The sequence below is a fragment of the Bolinopsis microptera genome, chromosome 3 (assembly GCF_026151205.1).
Source record: "Bolinopsis microptera isolate Bmic1 chromosome 3, MBARI_Bmic_1.0, whole genome shotgun sequence".
Lineage (NCBI taxonomy): Eukaryota > Metazoa > Ctenophora > Tentaculata > Lobata > Bolinopsidae > Bolinopsis > Bolinopsis microptera.
Window position 1 is genome coordinate 15,756,736 of NC_087074.1, and position 19,161 is coordinate 15,775,896.

The 19,161-nt window shown below is 38.2% G+C and overlaps 1 protein-coding gene across 8 annotated transcripts; it reads left to right on the forward strand.

Annotated features, from left to right (window-relative positions):
- The first annotated feature begins 850 nt into the window (after positions 1-850).
- LOC134812094 (tripartite motif-containing protein 2-like) lies at positions 851-16,651 on the forward strand. 8 transcript variants are annotated; one of them, XM_063819269.1, is made up of 25 exons: positions 851-1,059; positions 1,316-1,454; positions 1,682-1,845; positions 2,170-2,273; positions 2,377-2,500; positions 2,711-2,776; positions 2,976-3,110; positions 8,204-8,329; positions 8,542-8,625; positions 8,745-8,848; positions 9,001-9,079; positions 9,285-9,438; positions 10,010-10,042; positions 10,897-10,929; positions 11,829-11,861; positions 12,871-12,891; positions 13,325-13,425; positions 14,024-14,119; positions 14,330-14,375; positions 14,627-14,714; positions 14,904-14,989; positions 15,273-15,375; positions 15,506-15,636; positions 15,952-16,115; positions 16,283-16,651. In XM_063819269.1, exons 1-25 carry the CDS (start codon positions 916-918, stop codon positions 16,430-16,432), a joined length of 2,508 nt encoding a protein of 835 aa, XP_063675339.1. In that variant the 5' UTR covers positions 851-915; the 3' UTR covers positions 16,433-16,651. The 8 variants fall into 8 exon arrangements, with proteins under 8 accessions (XP_063675339.1, XP_063675342.1, XP_063675341.1 ...); XM_063819272.1 differs by lacking the exon at positions 11,829-11,861; XM_063819271.1 differs by lacking the exon at positions 10,010-10,042.
- The last annotated feature ends 2,510 nt before the right edge of the window (positions 16,652-19,161 follow it).

The window sequence follows — 19,161 nt, forward strand, 5'->3', positions numbered from 1 at the left end:
TTTATCAAAGTTCTAAGTCCTATGGACTCAGGATTGCTTCAGCCGTGTGATATTCACAATCACCAAAGAACACCCAGGCTATATGAGCCCTAGCTGATCTGACAATTTATAAGGTTAACCCTACCTAGCACCTAGCCATAATCCAACAGTGAATTAATCAAGGCAAAGTTAAATAAGCTAGGGGAACAAATTTAATAGTCAAATAAATTATATAAGAATTTAAAGTTTATTCCTATCCAAAAATATTGCCGTTTAAATAACTTGAGATATTGGTGGTGAGGTGAACCAAGTAAATAATAATCAGCATTCTCCTATCAAAACCCAGAATCACTGTCACGTGTCAACACAAAAACCCAAATTCACTGTCACGTGACAAAACAAAAATGCTTCAACTCCTGCCAGTATTGAGATCTACAACACTAAAGGACTACATAAAATCCACAAATGAGATACATCACTACAAGAGACCGAGACGATGCTAAAGCTAGTACTATCGCAAAGAGAGCAGCAAAACAACAGCTCTAACAAGTAAGCACGTGACCTTTTGCGAATGTTAGGGCAGATCACGTGACTGTTCAAACTAGATAACTAATCAGTGTTCTGAGTGCACGTGCGTGCGAGAAATCATGCAAACAATTGATACTCGTTGCTATACAAACGCTGGAGAATTGCAGCTGTATCAAGAGATTTGTAGAACACTCGTTCCTACTAGGGCCGTTATTTTCTAGAGCTCAGTTTGTTTGGTTTTAACTGTCAATTTCCTAGTTCCACTTCCTGCTTCTAATCACCTCTTTTGTCTGTTTTTATAATTATTGAAAAGGCCCTGCTGATGACACAATTTATTTTTAAAAGTTTTTAGCACAGGATAACTTTGAACTCGATAACACCAAAGATCCTGATAACACCTGATATAACATGACAGCCAAACCAGTTGATATGGCTGCCTCACCGTCTGAGATAGGGATGCTGTCCCGAAGTGCAGCTGTCACCTCCAGCTTCAGTTCTGTTCCCGGTGAAGAGAAAGTGGACAATCTCCTGACTGAGAAAGTTACCAAAGAGGTGGGTTTTAGGTCGGCCGCCGGGCTCTGATGTCGTCTTCGACATAATGTTTCACTGAGAAATTGAGCTCGGCTCCCATTCTGCCGGATATTGACATATCACTGATTCGTAGATATATATGTACGTTCCTGATTATGCGAATTCTATTTACATAAAGCCATACATATTTTGCCCCTCATCCCAGTCCTTTACAATATTTCTGAACTGCATATTTTACAAGTAATAAAAGGGTTGATAACTAACAAACTCATCTCAGATCACGTGTAACCCATGTGGTAAGGTGTTCCGGTACGGGATCAGGACACCTCGTATTCTGCCCTGTCTCCACACTTCATGTGAGAGGTGCCTTAAACCTAAATCTTCCTCCGGGCGAGACAGCAAAAATTGCATTCCCGGTATACTTTTTACTTTTATTTTTTGTAAGTTTAAATTTATTTAAAATAATTTAGACGTAATAATTCGGTCTAACAAATAAAAATCATGGCCCGTATGCGTGGGCTCGACCAAGAGTCCCGGCTAAAAGTTCTGGTAACTGATAACCAGTAACCAGTAACCATGATTACTGGTAACTGGTAACCGTGGTAACTGGTAACTGATTTGAAACTCGCCCCTCTATTTTCAGAAGAAGAGCTGGTAGCTGATGAACTGTTCGCACAGCCACGCGTAACTTGTCCCATCTGTCGTAAAGAGTCGGACGTTCCCGGAAGTGACATTTCCAAACTACCTATGAACTACTACGCTGTGAAACTACTAGAACTCATTGATTACTTCAAGCTCGAACGGAAGGTTAGTTGCTCTTTTTCAAATATGATAAGTCAATTTTGCTTATGACTTTATGAATATTAACTGACTGACGCGTTATTATAACTGTTCCTAGCTACTTATCGTGCGTAAAAATGTTCATCGTATAACTCTCAACTTTTAGTTAAAGTGTTAGGTACAAAATGAAGTTTGCAGCAGTTATGATCGAGGAGCTATAGATAAACATGACCACTCATAATACGCTTAAAGTTTAAAAGCTTATGATGACATCTTCAGCGATAATAACCTGTGGTGTTTCAGGAGAGATTACCGTGTATCATGGGTGTACTGTATAAAAACCTATTTCAGGGGAGATTGCCATGTATTGGGTGTACCGAACCAGCTCATTGGCGGTGCATTGAGTGCGATGAAAACTATTGCCAGGACCACTCTGACTTCCATCATAAATCCAGGTACTATAACGGCACACATATCTTATTAATATTTAAATCTTGCAATTCCTGCTACTCTATCAACTTCTATTGAATTTGAAATAACGAAACTTCATATCCTCAGGGCCACATGTGATCACAGGATATTGACTTTCAAGCAGATCCTGCTTTCTCCCCGTTCTCTGAGTACAATGAGAAACCAGTACTGTACCACTCACAACAACAAACCTCTCGAGATATTCTGCAAGGTTAGAAATTGTGAATGTTTCAGCTGAACTTTTTAAAAAGAAGTTACAAAACCGTGTTAAGCAGGGAGACGAGAGTCACTGGTTAATTAATTCAGTTTTTACAATTCATTTCTTACAGTTCGGCCGTTTTAACATTCATGTCAATAAGCTTTTATTCTGTTTTTCAAATTCTTTTTTACAACCATCACTAAACTGGAGTTATCATCCCAGGACTGTAACCGAGCCATATGCACCTTGTGTGCAGTAACACAACACAAGACTCACGAAACAAGAGAGGTATTTTCATTAACTTATTTAATTAATTAAATAAATTGATGACATATTTATTTTTAGCTCATCAGCTGCGTTTTAATAGATAGTTTGAAAATTTGATATATAGTCTATTATTTTACAGTCCAGAGTAATCTTAAGTGAAATTTCTAAGCTTAATTGCAAACACCCCAGTTCCATAAAGTAACCGAGTAACCTGGCGCAGGTTGCGGAAGCTGTGGCAGCACTGAAAGCGAAGGTGGACGCTTTGAAACCTCAGATTAGTATGAGTCTTTACTCACTGCGACAAGCTCTTACAAGAGTCAAAACAGCTGCTAGGGAAGTCAATGTTGATTCTCAGGTAAGTTCGAACTGCATCTAAGTATGATTAAAGCTACAAAGATTATTCTGTTGAAAGCGTGGATGTGTTATTCCTTGCAGAGTTCAATGATGGATCATGCGAATTAGCAAACAGATAATTCGCTGCCTTCATCCCACTGTTTCTCCTCGGGTTTGGATGTAAAACACCATACTGTGTCACTCTCAAATCTCGCGCACACTTTACCACTAGACTTGCATGGGGGGGGGGGGGGCCAATGGCATAAATGGAGAAAATGGAGAATTACTCATAGGTTTTTCCATTTTCTCCATAGAAATAGTCTCCATTTTATGTCATTTTATGCCATTTTATGCCATTTTATGCCATTTTATGCCATTGAAAACCTGAAAAATTTAGAATTTCGAGAAAAATTATTTTTTAAAAAGATATTTTCGGCCAATAATGAACAGGGTACGGGTGTAAGGCTGTCAGAATGAAGGTGTTTTTATAAAAGCCACAAAATCTTTAAAAACATCTGTTTTGAACCAGAAACTTCACAAACACCTAAAAACTAGGGAAAGTTTCCTTCCCGGTGTTTGGAATTGTTAAAATTTGCCAGTAAAAGGGAAAAAAATGGGCATGAAATATACCCCTTTTTAGACTACGGCTGTCAGAATGAAGTTTTGTATTATGAGACCTACATTACAAAAAAAAAACTTTTGGTTTATATTGGACTTGCAGGCAGTTAGTTAAATTATACACCAATACCATATCACCTATTTTGTCAACTAAATCACTATTCTTGGGGAATTATACAACATAGAAGGAAGACTGCGGCTGTCAGAGTGAAGTTTTCCAAAACAAACTTGTCCCCATTTTTCCATCATGGCTCTAGGAATCTTTTTAGACCCTCTATCGTTATTAACACATATCTGCAGCGTTATTCTACCCAAATCAAACATTCCTGGCATTTTGGTATAAGTCAATAATCGCAATTTAGAAAACCTTCATTCTGACAGCCGTATTAAGTAGTACACTTTTAAATTTTATATATTGGGCTGTGAGGTATTTCTAGGGCCTATGTTAGCTGTGTGTATGAACTAATTGACAAGTATGACCTTTTACACACTACAACTTTTTCCAATGCTGGCCCCCAATTACTGCACTAGGCCCCCAATTATATTTATTGCATGTTATTGTCAACTTCAACTTGAAGAACAATCCATGGTTACAAGCTCTCTCTCTCATAACTGCTTGAAATCTCATTAAACTATTATATAAAAAAATAAGTATAAAGAATAAGAAAAAGGAACGGGAATGAAGCCAATACCAGAAGTGAAACCCCACCAAAGAATAATTGATCCTTAGGTAGACCTGGTGAAATAAAGTAACTGAACTGTAAGTATAAGAAAAGACGGAAGGAATAAAGGAGAGAGGAAATAATGTTATGTGAACATCATCAGCAGATGACTTGGCACACCGGTTTCGGGGGTTTAATACCTGTACCGGTTTAATGTGCCAAGACCCCCTAGCAATCACTCGTCAGTGATCACCTGTCCACGTTAAATGTGATGTCAAGGATGTCGCTGACATTAAGTATACTGTATTTGTACAGAATACTAGGTCGGTCTTTCAGAAGTTTTCTGAATTTACTTTTCAGGAGTCTGTCATTATAACATCTTGAAAGAAGTGTCCTATAAAGGGTGTTGGTAGAACACAGAAAAGAATCAAGGTCAGAGATAATGGAAGAGTAACGAAGGACCTGACCGTAAAAAACATTATAACCAACAGAAGAGGAAATATTACTGTTAGGAAAGGTGTACATGACCACAGGAAAGTTGAAGTCATCAAGTTTGTTGTAAAGCTTGGTTGCGACGTGTCCGGAGTTATTCATCGAGATGTTGATGTCGAAATAGTTTACGGACTTATTGTCGTCACCACTCCTCTCCATAAGCAGGTCAGGTGGATAAATGGACCTGATTAGGTTAGAGAAATACAAATAGTTCATGGTGTTGAGGTCGTCGACATATCTGCAGTTTCTTGAGAGGAGCTTCGCGAGACCGAACTTCTTTTCTTTGATGTGTCATGTAGTTTTCTTAGGCGTGTCATGTAGTTGAATTCACACTTCCCTAGCGAAAGATCAGCGAACTGGCTACTAGAATTCCCTCCCATGGGAATGCCTTTCGTTTGCCTTAAAATCTGATCCCCAAAACAAACAAAAGTGTTAAACAGAATAAATGTAATAGCTGTTTTGAGGTTATCAGCAGAAAAACATAAGTATCCGTTATATTCCTTTTTAGAGAAAACATTGTTGTTCTTATACAGAGAAACACAAATAAATTTATTCGTATTACTAAAGAGGAGATCTATTAGCTCGAAAAGCAGTGACTGTACAACCTGAAGGTCTAGATTGGTATACAGAGTGGTTAAGTCGTATACCTGCATATTAAAAATCTCTAGTCTAGGCAGCCTTTCCAGGAACTGTTTAGAGCTGTTAATGCTCCAGTCGCAGTTAATTCCAGTATTGTTGTAGATAGAGTTGCAGTATTTGGAAAAGTATTATTTTAAAACTTTTAAAGCTTTGTTGACTACAACTGATATCTGCTTAGTGGTACATTTACTGGCCCCAGCTATAAATCTAGACTTATAAGGATTCTTGTGAAGTTTAGGAATCCAAAAGATTCTCGGTAGACAAAGGTTGTCCTCAGAAACACGAATATTAAAGTTATCTTTAATGAAGTTCACATGTTCCTGAATAATATCATCCTCTACAGAGTTAACCGGATGATAAGTAGAATTTCTACGACACTCTAGAGAAGTGAGATCGTAGCCAAGTTCGTTGAGAAGGGTTAAAAGATAAAACTTCTTGCAGACAAAAACATAATTATTTGAAGCTTTATCTACGGAGCAAATAATAAAAGAAGAAGAAAGACTGTCGAGATAAGATTTAACATCATCCCTTTGTAGAATGGAATTGTAGGGAGTGAAGTTATTAGGGGAGGAGGAGAGGAAGTTAAGGCGATTGGTGAAGATCCGGGAGACCTTATCTTTCCAATCCTGGAATTCCAAACATGAAAGTCCATGTTTCCTAGCCATACGGGTGGCGAAGTTGGCTGAACACTCGTTGAGGCTCTCCAAGATTTGCTCAGGAGGAACAGACACAGGTTCCCTAAATTTGGTACCGTAACTCATGATGCCTCTTAAATCCTCGTGCTCAATGAAAGCAAGGTCACCGGTGATGATGTGGCCTCGAGGCTGATAGCAATAAGGGTTACTGGAACAGGGCCAATCACCTTCCAAGATGGAGGAAATAGTAGTATTATCAAGTGATTTAAGGGGTTTAAGGAATCTATTATAATTATAAATAGCTTACGCCCAACAGGAATATCGTACTTATAGTAAACTTTTAAGGGAAGGAAAGGCGTAAGGTTTGGAGGGAGAAGAGTCAAAATCCTAGAATCACGAATGACTGATTCTATTCGGAGTTTATCAAAAACTTGATTTTGGGCATATTAAACAGGTTTGGATATACTAAAAACACAAATAAACACATTATTTTATGTATCGGTTGTTTCTGATGTTTTTGATCAACTTTTTTTTGAATGCAGAATATCATCATTCTGACAGCCGCCATACCATCATTCTGACAGCCGTTTGAATTTTCTGTTTTAATTTGTTACGCATGTTTATTGAGGGTTTTTTAGGGTATGAATGCATTCTTTTAGGGTTGTTTGATATACCAGTACCAGGTCTTATAGGGATAACTTTAACAACAAGATCACATAAAACTGCCTCATATTTATGCAATGTCAAAATTTGAAAGTGTATTTCCAAATATTTCAGTAATAAATCATTTTTAGCCTTTCTTTCAGTGATGTAAGTGTTTATTCGTGTTTTTAGTATATGCAAACCTGTTTAATATGCCCAAAATAAAGTTTCTAACAACGTAATTTGATTTTTGATAAAAACTTCATTCTGACAGCCGCATCATTCTGACAGCCTTACACCCGTATCATGAAACATGGAGAAAAGTGGTTTTCAGAAAAACTTTGAAAAATGTTGACTTAGAAAATTTTCGGTCCGAGTCATTCTTGATACCTACCTCCCGTATCAAGAGCTCCCGCTTCCGAGCTCGTGTTGCAAAGGGGAGGCCTGCCTTCCGAGATCGCATTACCTCGAGTCCAAAATTGTGTATCGAGGGGAAGGTGTGGACTTCGAAAAACTGAAAAAATATTTTCGGCAAATAATGAACAGGGTAGCATGAAACGTGCAGAAAAGCGTTTTTCAGAAAAACTTTGAAAAATTTTGACTTAGAAATTTACCCCTCGGTACACAATTTTGGACTCTAGGCTTCCCCCTGGTAATGCGATCTCGGAAGGCAGGCCTCCCCTTTGCAACACGAGCTCGGAATCGGGAGCTCTCGATACGAGAGGTACGTATCGAGAATGACTCGGGCCGAAAATTTTCTAAGTCAAAATTTTTCAAAGTTTTTCTAAAAACCACTTTTCTCCACGTTTCATGCTACCCTCTTCATTATTAGCCGAAAATATTTTTTTGGTTTTTCGGTTTATCAAAGTCTGCACCTACCCCTCGATACACAAATTTGGACTCGAGGCTTCCCCTGGTAATGCGATCTCGGAAGGCAGGCCTCCCCTTTGCAGTGCGAGCTTGTTTCGACTTTCGAGGATGTAGGTCTCACTTCTCAGTGCCTATTACTCTCCCCTATTATTACTCACTCCTGCTGTAGCCTGTAGAAAAAACTTTACACTAGGCCAGGCTTGAGTAATTATGAGTTTGCCTGAAGTGTGCCTCTACTAACCTAGTATAAGCATCTAGTAGCCTACTATGAGCTTTCATAAGCTTGTTACGCCCCTAGTAAGCGTAAATAAACATGTTAGGATGTCCAATTTAGGTGTTAAATGGTGTTAAAGATGAAATTTCGAAGACAAAATTCATGGCATAAAATGGAGAAAATGGAGAATTACTCATGGGTTTTTCCATTTTCTCCATAGAAAAAGTCTCCATTTTATGCCATTTTATGCCATTGGCCCCCCCCCCCCCCCCCCCCCCCCACTTGCATATTCGAGCACATCATATAAACCACAGCTGATTTTACCACTAGCATGAATTACCAGGTTTCATCCCGGAAAGTTAGCGGTATGATTGAGGTGTGCATCAGCGCTGTGCGGGAGAAGGAGCGTGAGTTGGTTAGTGATCTGGAGAAGAAGAAACGCCAGAACACTGAGATCATCAACTCTCAGGTAGGGACAATATTCAACAAATAAGGAGAACTTTTCAATTCTATTTCGGGGTCCTTTATCAGCAAATAAGGGGATCTTGATGTAGAAATAAAATATTCCAATTCTTCATATCTTTCGCTTTTTTACCAGCATTCTCTCTATCGCTTTGTCTAATATTAGTCGTGTCGAGCTTATTTACATTTTTCTCTGTGATGAACACCATCCTCTCCCAGAAAGAGTTATTGGAAGGAGAACTGTCATCAATGCAGACTGGTCGGGAGTTTGTAGAGCGGGCCTTCATTGGTAGCGAGGTCGAAGTACGTTAAACCCTGAATTGTTTTATGACAATCCGAAATCACGTGTCATTACTCCATAATCATAAATATAATAACAAGATGTCCCTATTTCAATATCCAACTAGTCCACTCTTTACCAGGTGCTGTGTCTGGAACCCCAAATAGTCGCTAAGATGGACGAACTCATCTCAGGGGACTGTCCCACTATAAACTCTGAAGTGGACCGTATCGGCTTCACTCCCAGGTCTCAGCCACTCTTCATCTCATATAGTTTATGACCATCAGTGTTATTGTGCCCAGGGTTGCATTCAAACGGAATCTACAGCTGGTAATCGTTATAAAGTATCGTGCCCATCATACTATCATAGGGAATTCCTCGTAACATCTATTTTTCAGCGGACATGACCACATCTTGAAAGCAATCGAAGTGCTCGGAAAGGTGGGACCTCCTAAACCAGATCGTGGTCCCAGAATGGTTAGTTTTTAGTAGTAGTAATAAACTATAATGATATGTTTCTCAGCCTTCTAACTTTACTTTTTCGATCTATTTATCATCAAACTGGCATGGTCATCAAACTGGCATGGTCTGTATTTCGAGTACTTTTTACATTTGATTAAATTCACATCGTTCCCTGCTCACACTTCTCACTTCTGATTGTATTTATGCATCATAATAATAGGTAGTTGACGATAACGGAGATCTGGTTCTCTTGGATAACAAGGGAAACGTTATCCGAGGGGAGACGAAGGAGTTACTCAGACTGCTTAAACAGAACATCATCGAGGAAGAGTTGAGAGTGGATGAGGAGGAAAGGAAGAGATTACAAGAGGAAGGTAGGTCATCTCTCTGTCTGTCTGACTGTCTGTTGTCTGCTTCTGCTGTTAACTCTATCAATGTAAAGGTCACAAAAATCCGAGCAATTTAGTGGTCGCTGTTGAGCGGTGACGTCATCAACCACGGATGTGGGATTGGTGACGTCACTGGTGATTACTTGGATCTGTCTGTCTGTCTGTTTGTCCGTTAACATGTGTTCAATTCTTTGACATGATCTGAGTTTACTATCATAAGTATAGGAAACGTACTATGCCTATTTGCCTACTCAGGTACTTTGGAAATATTTACGAAAATGTCATAATGAGTTAATTCGGTTTTAATTTCTTTTGTTTCTAAAGATCTCTCAGACTTTCTCTCCTACAATCTCCCCTCTTTCATTTCTAATAACTCGATCTAGCGCATTAACCATCTCTAATGCTTTTCGAGGTAACAAAGTTGTTATTTATGTTTTTATGTCTATCTGTCCAGACTCCAGTATAGATAACACTGTATTTAACCCTTAACTAATTAGTACTTTAGTATGAGAGTGAACCTAATATTTAAATTTGTTTGATATTCAAAGTATTTTAGAGGATGCAAGATTGGCTATATTGAGAGAAGACGGTATGAATAATAGCAGGGACCACAATTTTATAAGCTCTCATTTTTCATACATTTTTAATACAAATTCCTAGAGCTATTCCTTAATAAAATAGTTCAATTAAGCCATTTCTCCAAGGAGAGCACTCACTCAAGCTATTTTTAATAAAATTTATTAACTCCCGCTATTTTTATCAAAAATTATACTTCAAGCTATCTTTTAAATGAAAATTTTTCTTTCAAGCATTTGGTTTATGAAATTTGTCCTTTCAAGCTATTTTTGAACAAAAATTTCTTTCAAGCCTTTGATTTATAGAAATAATTCTTTCAAGCTTTTTATTTAATAAAATTATTCTTTCAAGCTATTTTTTAACAAAAATTTCTTTCAAGCCTTTGAATTATGAAAATTATTCTTTCAAGCTATTTTTAACAAACATTTCTTTCAAGCCTTTGATTTATAGAAATAATTCTTTCAAGCTATTTTGTAACAAAAATTATTCTTTCAAGCTATTTTGTAACAAAAATTTCTTTCAAGCCTTTGAATTATGAAAATTATTCTTTCAAGCTATTTTTTAACAAAAATTTCTTTCAAGCCTTTGAATTATGAAAATAATTCTTTCAAGCCTTTTGTTTAATAAAATTATTCTCTTGAGATATTTTCTCTGAGTACCTGTCTCCCAGTAGCTTCACACTATGTACTAATAATAATAATATAATATCAATTTAAAATGTTTTGTTTGTCTAAACGTATGTTTTCCCGTCTGTTTCCCTATTTATTGGTCCTTGCTTTTTAGCCTGAATAACACGGCAAAATAACCTTTTTGTGCAACCACAATTAGTTGCGCAATAGTTTTGATAAAACATTATTTTACTTTTAGAGGAAGCAAGATTGGCTGCATTGAAGGAAGAGGGTATGAATAATAGCAGGATCACAATTTTACAAGCTCTTTATATTTCATACACATTACATCAGTTTTATGGAAAACAAAATCAAAATCTCTGCATAGTGCATGATGGCTGATGAGCTAAAAAACTCAAAGATGTCAATTAGCTTTTCAAGAATTTACAACCACTTTTGTTAGCATAAAGCAAACACTCGACAGCAGCAGGATCTGCCCCTGACTGTTTATTGAATATACTGACAGTCGCACATGTTCTTCAAAAATATTGCTGATTTCACTAAAAACAATAAGAAAATTCGTACTTTGCATGAAAACCAAGCCTTTAAAGCGATGACATGGTCTCACGAAACTGAAGGATAAATTCTGATAAATTTATGCTCTCTGCTCTGAGCTCTCTGTAAAGTGTAATCTACAACATGCAAACTTACAAAGCATATAGAGCAAACGCATACTTTCTACAGATCACCCTTTTAATACGCCTTTGATACCGAAGATAAACTTATAGCACTCAATTCTCCCCCTCATCAAACATGACCTTTTCTCAATGAAGAATGCACATCTGGTTCAATGAACTTGGTAAATCTGTACATTTCTAAAGTTCTTCTTCGCGCATTAGAGTTAGACTCGTTTTAGAACTATTGGTCATTTTATGACTATTATATTCTTATCACAGCCCATCTTTCTCTCTTATTAAACCGCTTACCTTACAACTGGTGCCTTTTCACCCTTCTAGCCAGTATCTTTAGATAACAGTGCATCTGCTTCTTAACTAACTAACTAATTAACTAACTTAACCTTCTAACTAACTAATTAACAAGCTCAGCTTTTCGTGCAATTTATTGGCTCAGTAGCTGTCTGGACCACGTTTAAGTTAATAGCAAATTTGTTTGATATTCAAAGTATTTTAGACGATGAAAGATTGGCTGCATTGAAAGAAGAGGGTATGAATAATAGCAGGGACCACAATTTTATAAGCTCCCATTTTTAATACAAATTCCTAGAACTATTTCTTAATAAAATAGTTTAATTAAGCCATTTCTCAAAAGAGATTATTCACTCAAGCTATCTTTTGATAAAAGTTATTCCCACGAGCATTTATTTACATGAAAACAAGCCATATTTTGATAGGAATAAACAATAATTTATTGAGCCATTACTTTACCAAATAATTCCTCCAAGCCATTTCTAGATGGAAATAATTCATTCAAGCCAATTTTAATAAAATCACTCACTTTTAAGCCATTTATTTAACAAATAATATCTTTTTGAAATCATTGCAATGATTCACCAAAGCTATTTTTAATACAATCAATCACTTTTAAGCCATTTCTTTAAGAAAATAATCCTCTCTACTCTCAAGCCAAACAAAATCAAAATCGCTGCATGAATATAATCGCTGCATGATGATCGATAAACCTACTTTCATAATAAACTTAAAATCACAGTTTCACTGATACACCTCAGGTTCTTTATAATTCTAATAATTCTTGTGAACTGATTGTGTAATACTGATTGCAAACGGTAAGAATGTTCCCATACATAGACAAAAGCAAAGATGTACGTTATTTGAAATCCATGCTTCTAGTTTGCAATGATTTATCTGGATGATTCACGGCATGTAAACTTACAAAGCATATAAAGCAAACGCATACTTTCTACTCTAACGCAAATAATACTATAAAATAAACCACCTTTATTACCAAAACTAGCACTAACGGTTTAAATAAGGATTGCGAGTTTATCAGAGTAAGTTAGATCTGTACGTTAATTTTAAAGACGCTTTATTTTATATCAATGAGATGTCACTCTTGGCAATATTTATAGTTAGTTAAGTAGCATAACTCGATATGTACTTGACTCTTATTCTTAGCACTCTGACCTTGAAACTTTGCACAATCGTAGAAGCTGATTTCTTACTAACTACTCTTATCTTCTTTTCATGTATTTCAGAACGGAAAAGGGCCGAGGAAGGTATATTTACTTACAAAGCATCTTTGAGTGGGCACATGAAGCAATTATTTGTTTAAATATTAAATTAAATTAGTTGTTTGATCACTTGGTTATACTGTTATAGTAGTTGAAGTTAGCGTTTGAGATTGTCCTGGTTCCTCGATTGAATTACGAAAGTGAAAAATAGAATCGCAAACACTGACTTGTAGTTATACACTAATTGATCTAGTTAAATTTAAACTTCGTTTGTTAAAATTTATAGCCAGCCAGGTAAGTGCTCCATGTGCCCATCTCACGTCTTCAACTAAAAACAGCATTCTTTCACTCTCTTTCTCTTTCACAAACATTAGAAACTTAACCAAAAATGGGGGGAAAAAATACCCAAAAACTCTTAACTTGAGAAAGTTGAACATCCTGGATTTATTTCGTTTAACTGATAACATTTCCCTGCCAGCTGCTCGACTCAAAGCCCTGGAACCGCCCAGGACCCCGACCCCTCTTCCACCACGTGACTTCACCGTTCCAATCAACTTTAGCAGGACCTTCGGCAGTCAGGTAAACCCAGAGTAGTTTACCATCTGCTGTCTCGACAAGTTAACTAGCCGTTTTGTTTCAACTTTTAAACACCGCTCAGTGCTTATTAGTTAATACATGCACCAATCATATAATAAGTCATGTGAATTCATGAATTGTGAAGGTACAATATTTAAGCAATTCCTGATACCATTACCATGTAGTAGAGCTCATACGCGACCCTTTAATAATTTACGTAATCCGTGTCAGAATTTCTCAGAAATTTCAGAGATTATAGATATGGGTATCTGGGAAAGTCCCTGAACTTTTGATTCAACTATCCTGGAACCTTGGACTGCTGCCAAGAACAAGATGTTATCCCCAGTTCTAATCATTCCGTGAAACTATTTCCCAGATAGTTCGTATTAATTCCAGACTGACGTTTTAGCCTAACATAGCTATATCTTTATAATATAGATGATTATATAACCACGGAACTAATGAAAAACGGAAAATTCATATCCGCAATTATAAGTCAGCAGTTTACCGGTTGAGACTGAGCTAAGCGAGGACGATGGGGATACCATAAATAAAATATAATAAAAATCTGCGACAATTATATTGAACGAACCAACTTCAGGGTAACGAGACAGGCATGTACAGCGGTCCGGTGGGCATGTGTATTACAGACAAGAACTACATTGCTATTTGTGACGTCCACAACAACCGGATACAGGTACATTCTTCAGATCACATCTATCCTGGCCCTGGAGAAGAGTTTGTTTTAGAGGGTCACTCTCGGGTTCTAAGATCGAGACCAGTGGACTGTTAATTGGATACAGAATGCAGATTTGTTTAATAATTGGAACTGGAAAACTATGCTCTTTAAACATATAATCTAATATTCTGTATGCCTATGAAATAAGGTCCATCATCGTTATTTCAGGTAGTCAAACCAGATGGAACGTACGTGCTCGGATTTGGAGTAACAGGTATAATGCAGATTATATGTTGGTTTTATATTATCATTCCTGATGTAGTTAATGTTCATTCGGCAGCTCAACTTGATCTACGTCTTATTGCTGTTCATTTTTTAAAGGGGAATTTTTTTCCATAATCCGATTATTCCGGATATACTTGGACCCATCAAAGGGCGTATCCTACAATCACTTTGTTCCCCTAACTCCACGCTCTGTGTATCATATTATTTTACTTAGAGATCTAATAGTCCACCACATAACAGGCACAGCAGTGGGAGAGTTGAACGGTCCCAACGACATCTGCATGTTCAACAACAGAAACTTCATCATAGCAGACACTTACAACGACAGGTTAATACCGGCTTACATCTTCCACTGTATCAATTAGTCAATCGTGGTTTTATTTCAAATATTTCAATTTGAAAGACTGCTATTCAAATAACTTTGATTAAAAGTATTTAAAATCAAATACATTCATTCAGATTACTGTTGTTCACATAGCTGATGTTACCGTTTAGCTAACCATGGGTCTGGTTTCAGGATCCAGCTGTTCGCCCCGACAGGAAGATTTATCAGAACTATCGGGCAGAAAGCACGCAGACGAGCTATCTTCAATATCCCTGGCTGTAAGTTTATCTTGTCCCACGTCGTGACCCTCATCTCGTGACCCTCATCGTCATCTCATTTAATACTCGTGCGCGGCGACCCTACAATATGAGGCAAAGTTTATAAATTCCTGTACTACTTACTGCAGAGTGTCACCCATATTAGCTAAATAAATTAATTTAATATAAGCTTACTTGTAGATTTGTGGATTGAAAATTCGTGTGACGTGTGTTGATTACACAGTTCTACAAGTTACGATAATCCAACTAACTATATTACGTATGACAATTAAATTAATTTCAGCGCAAAAGAAACCAGATGCGATGGAAGGAATATTCGAAAAACCATTCGGTGTTTGCGTTAATTCTAAACTCCAGATTTTAGTATCTGATATGGGAAATCACAGGTAACTCCCGCATTGATACTTATAGTTTTCAAATGCCCCATACTCGTTTATTCGCGAGATTTAACTTGTGTACTGATTATGTTTGCCACCTGGACTGAAAAGTCAATAACTCGCTCATCTTCCTCTGCAGAATACAAGTTTTCGAAAGGAATGGTGACTTCTGCAGGCAGATAGGAGTGCGGGGTGATGACCCTGGACAGCTAATGTACCCTTACGGTATTGCTGTCGACTCACTGGACAACATATACGTCTGTGATCTAGGTACAGTTACTATCAGTTTGATGCATTTATAACTCGTGAAGCTAAAAGCCATCTGTTGATCGAATGTTTATTATTTACTAACTTGATCCAATACCACACTTGATTAAGATAAACTTTTAAAACCAAAACACAGACCTGTTAGCGCCCCGAGATTATTGAAAACAAAGAAACGTATTCTTGGAGTTGTGTAGTTGTACTGAAACTACAGTGAGACATCATCTTCGGGAGCTAGAATTCAAACTAGGTCTGCTGCATTTCAATAATCATACATGTTAAATGTAGATACAGCAGTAAGTAATTCCTGGATCATATCAGGTAACCACAGAGTACAGAAGTACAACTCAGAAGGTCGGTTTTTGAAGCAGATAGGGCACGGCAAGGGTGAGAGTGACGGGTGTTTCATGCAGCCTCGCTCCGTAGCTGTGGACATTAAGACAGGATGCGTGTCTATAGTCGATACTGCGCTCCATAGAGTACAGGTTTATATCCTTATCTTCTATTACATCTGAAATGCTGTCGTAATTATCTTTCATGTTAGTGACTTTAGCGTACTTTACTATTTAAAGGTCATTTTATACTGTGTATATGGTTACATTGAACGTTAAAAAACGTTTTATGAACACGAAACATAAACGGAAGTACACAGGTGTTCACCAGCGAGGGACAGTTCCTCAACAAGTTTGGTTCCCGAGGCAACTACGAGAACAAATTCAGCAGTCCCTGTGGCATAACCACCAACTTCGACGGAGAAATCTTCGTTTCAGACTTCAGAAACAACAGAATTCACGTTTTGTAAAATGTTTTAAATTAGAACAATGGGGACAATGAGGACAATGAGGACAATCATCTCATTGGTTTTACTGAAATAGTTTGAGTCTCTTACTTATACTTTTAACTGTATCCAGATACACTGATACAGGTTGAAGCATTTAATTTTAAGTGAACACTTCACTTTCCCAACACATTTTAGGCTGCTTTGTTTTGCGCCATGTTTTTATTCAGCCACTTCGAATAACAGTCTAGTTACTTCTACACCACTAATTCATTGTCTACTGTTATACACAAAGTACATAAAATTATTATCATTAACGACATAATATTACTGAACATCTCTGAAAAGTCTCCAGGTCCAACCATAACAACCACACAGATAGCACATACCTGAAACTTAGAAACTGCAGCACGAGCTTGTTTCGTGTTTTCAGACAATTTTTGTTTATGTTACCTTGCACCTATTTAAAAGTTTAGACGTTTCTTGGAACATGCCCGGATTCAAGGTGGCATTTGATGTTCTTGACGAACTACCGGAGGAGACTCCCCTTTATGAGCTGCAGGTGTGCCCTAGGGACCTGGTAGGGAGACACGAGAACAGAAACGATATTAACTCCTCTACTCCTCTAATAGAGGACGAGGAAGAGGACGAGGAGGAAGGGGAGGAGGAGGTGATTTCTCCTTTAGCAGAAAATGAAAATGTACATAATAGAACCGTCTCTTATAATGAGTTCCAGACTATACCAGCCCAGGTTTCCTCAGGAAATGACAGTTCTTCTTCCAGTACTAGTTCCATCCTAGAGGATGGAAGTAGATTCGGTCTCAGACAATTGAGGAAAAAGTTATCAGAGAGATCCCATTTAGTGTACTCAAGTAATTCCTCGACTACATATCTTGAGGCTGAGGAGGAGCTGGATTCCTTTAGATCACTCCCTCAATTTGAATTAGAATCAGCCGGTCGACCTTCCAATCATAAATCAAGAAGAGACTCTGTATTTTCTATGTTGTCAAAAGGGAAAGCAGGCTTAGAAAGCATCACGGGGCTAAGATCAAGGTCCTCATCACTGGCGCAATCTCGCCATAAAGTAAAAACTAAAAGTGGATACTACATTACCGACAACTTCAACTGCAGGGTCTGCCACCATTTCGTCCCCAGACCTGCAGATTCCTCTTCTCTCCCGTCTGAGCGTTGTAAGTGTGGTCTCCCCGCCGAACTGCACGTCCTGTCCGGAGCGTTCAATTCGGCTGATGTGTCCAACACTTCCGCTTCGTGGAGCTACACCCGGCACACTACAAAGATCCCTACCAACTCTTTTGGGTACATTGACTTCATCGACAGCTTCCTGGATACTAATACAATGCCATACTTCCTAAGATTAGACATTGACACTTCACCCGCTAAAATAACTGAACTTATGTTGGAAAAGTGGGGGATCCACAGACCCCGTCTCATCATGTCTGTATTCGGGGAGAGCTACAAGGATATCGACGAGAACTTCCTAAAAAGGAACTCTGAGTTGTTCGCGAAGCTGACAGCAGGACTCCTGAACGCCGCTAAGACGACGGAGGCCTGGTTCTTCACTGCTGGGTATGACTGCGGGGTTAGCAAACTTATCGGCCGGGCTGTTGGGAACAGCAGGAGCTTTATAAATGTCATACCTGCTATAGGGATAGGGTTCTGGGGCGCTGTTGCTAGCAGAGACAGACTGGTCGGGGAGGGAGGACTTTTCCCTGCAGAGTACTGTAAAACTAGCACGTATACTACAGTTGGGGTGGAGAGACCTTTAGACCCGAACCACACTCATTTTCTGCTGTTCGATCGAGGAACTGTTGGAAGTTTCATGACAAATGAAATACACAATAAACGTATTGAAGTGGAAGCGAATATCTCAGAATTTACTAAAGCTCAGTTTATCTCAATAATGATTGCAGGTGATCTTAGCTCTTTAAGGGAATTAAGGAAGAGAGTTGAGGAAGGTTATGCTGTGGTCATTATGAAGGGCACAGGTCGAATGGCTGACATTCTTTGTCAGTTTCACGATGCTGCTAATGCTGAATCATATAGAAAAGCATCATGGCACGGAATGAAACTTTCTGCCAGTGCCATGGAGAAAACTCTTTCTCTTCTGAGAAAGGAATTTCCTCGCCGTAAGGACCAGAGTTTTGCGGTGCAGCTTGAAGATATCAAGGCTCTCTTGCGATATTGGAAAGATAGCATCACCATATGTGATTGTGATGTTGACTGCGTGGACAGAATTATACTCCAGGGACTGATTAAGAGTATCAAATCCAGCGGTGCTTTGAATGACAATGTAGCTGAGCAGCTAAAATTAGCTATAATATGGAACAGGGTGGATCTTGTAGAGGAGTCATTCAAGGCGAACACCATCCCTCGTAATCTTGTGGAGGATTTGTTGTTTTTAGCTCTGAAACTGGATCGGGTAAGCTTCATCAGGAAGTTGTTAGATCACTGTGATGCTGCGTTTGATTTCAGTCAGTTTTTAACTGAGGACAGGTTTTCGGAACTGCTAAACGATGTCCCCGAAAGTAATTTTCTCCGAAAGCTACTGACCCAGCGAAGAAGAGTGATGAAACGATACGATAAAATATTCCCGAAAGCACCCGAAGTAGGCAACCCAAAGTTTAAATTCAGATTCGAGCACTTCGCTCAAGTGATATACAAGATAAGTTCGGGGGTTTACCAATGTTGCAAATGCAAACGGAGAATCTCCGGTGATTTCGACGACCCTGAGG

Coding starts and splice junctions, on each gene's coding strand:
- LOC134812094 (XM_063819269.1), top strand. CDS start 916: ATGACAGCCAAACCAGTTGATATGGCTGCCTCACCGTCTGAGATAGGG. Junction 2,501..2,710: donor CTCTCGAGATATTCTGCAAG/GTTAGAAATTGT, acceptor TTATCATCCCAG/GACTGTAACCGAGCCATATG. Junction 8,849..9,000: donor CGTATCGGCTTCACTCCCAG/GTCTCAGCCACT, acceptor TCTATTTTTCAG/CGGACATGACCACATCTTGA.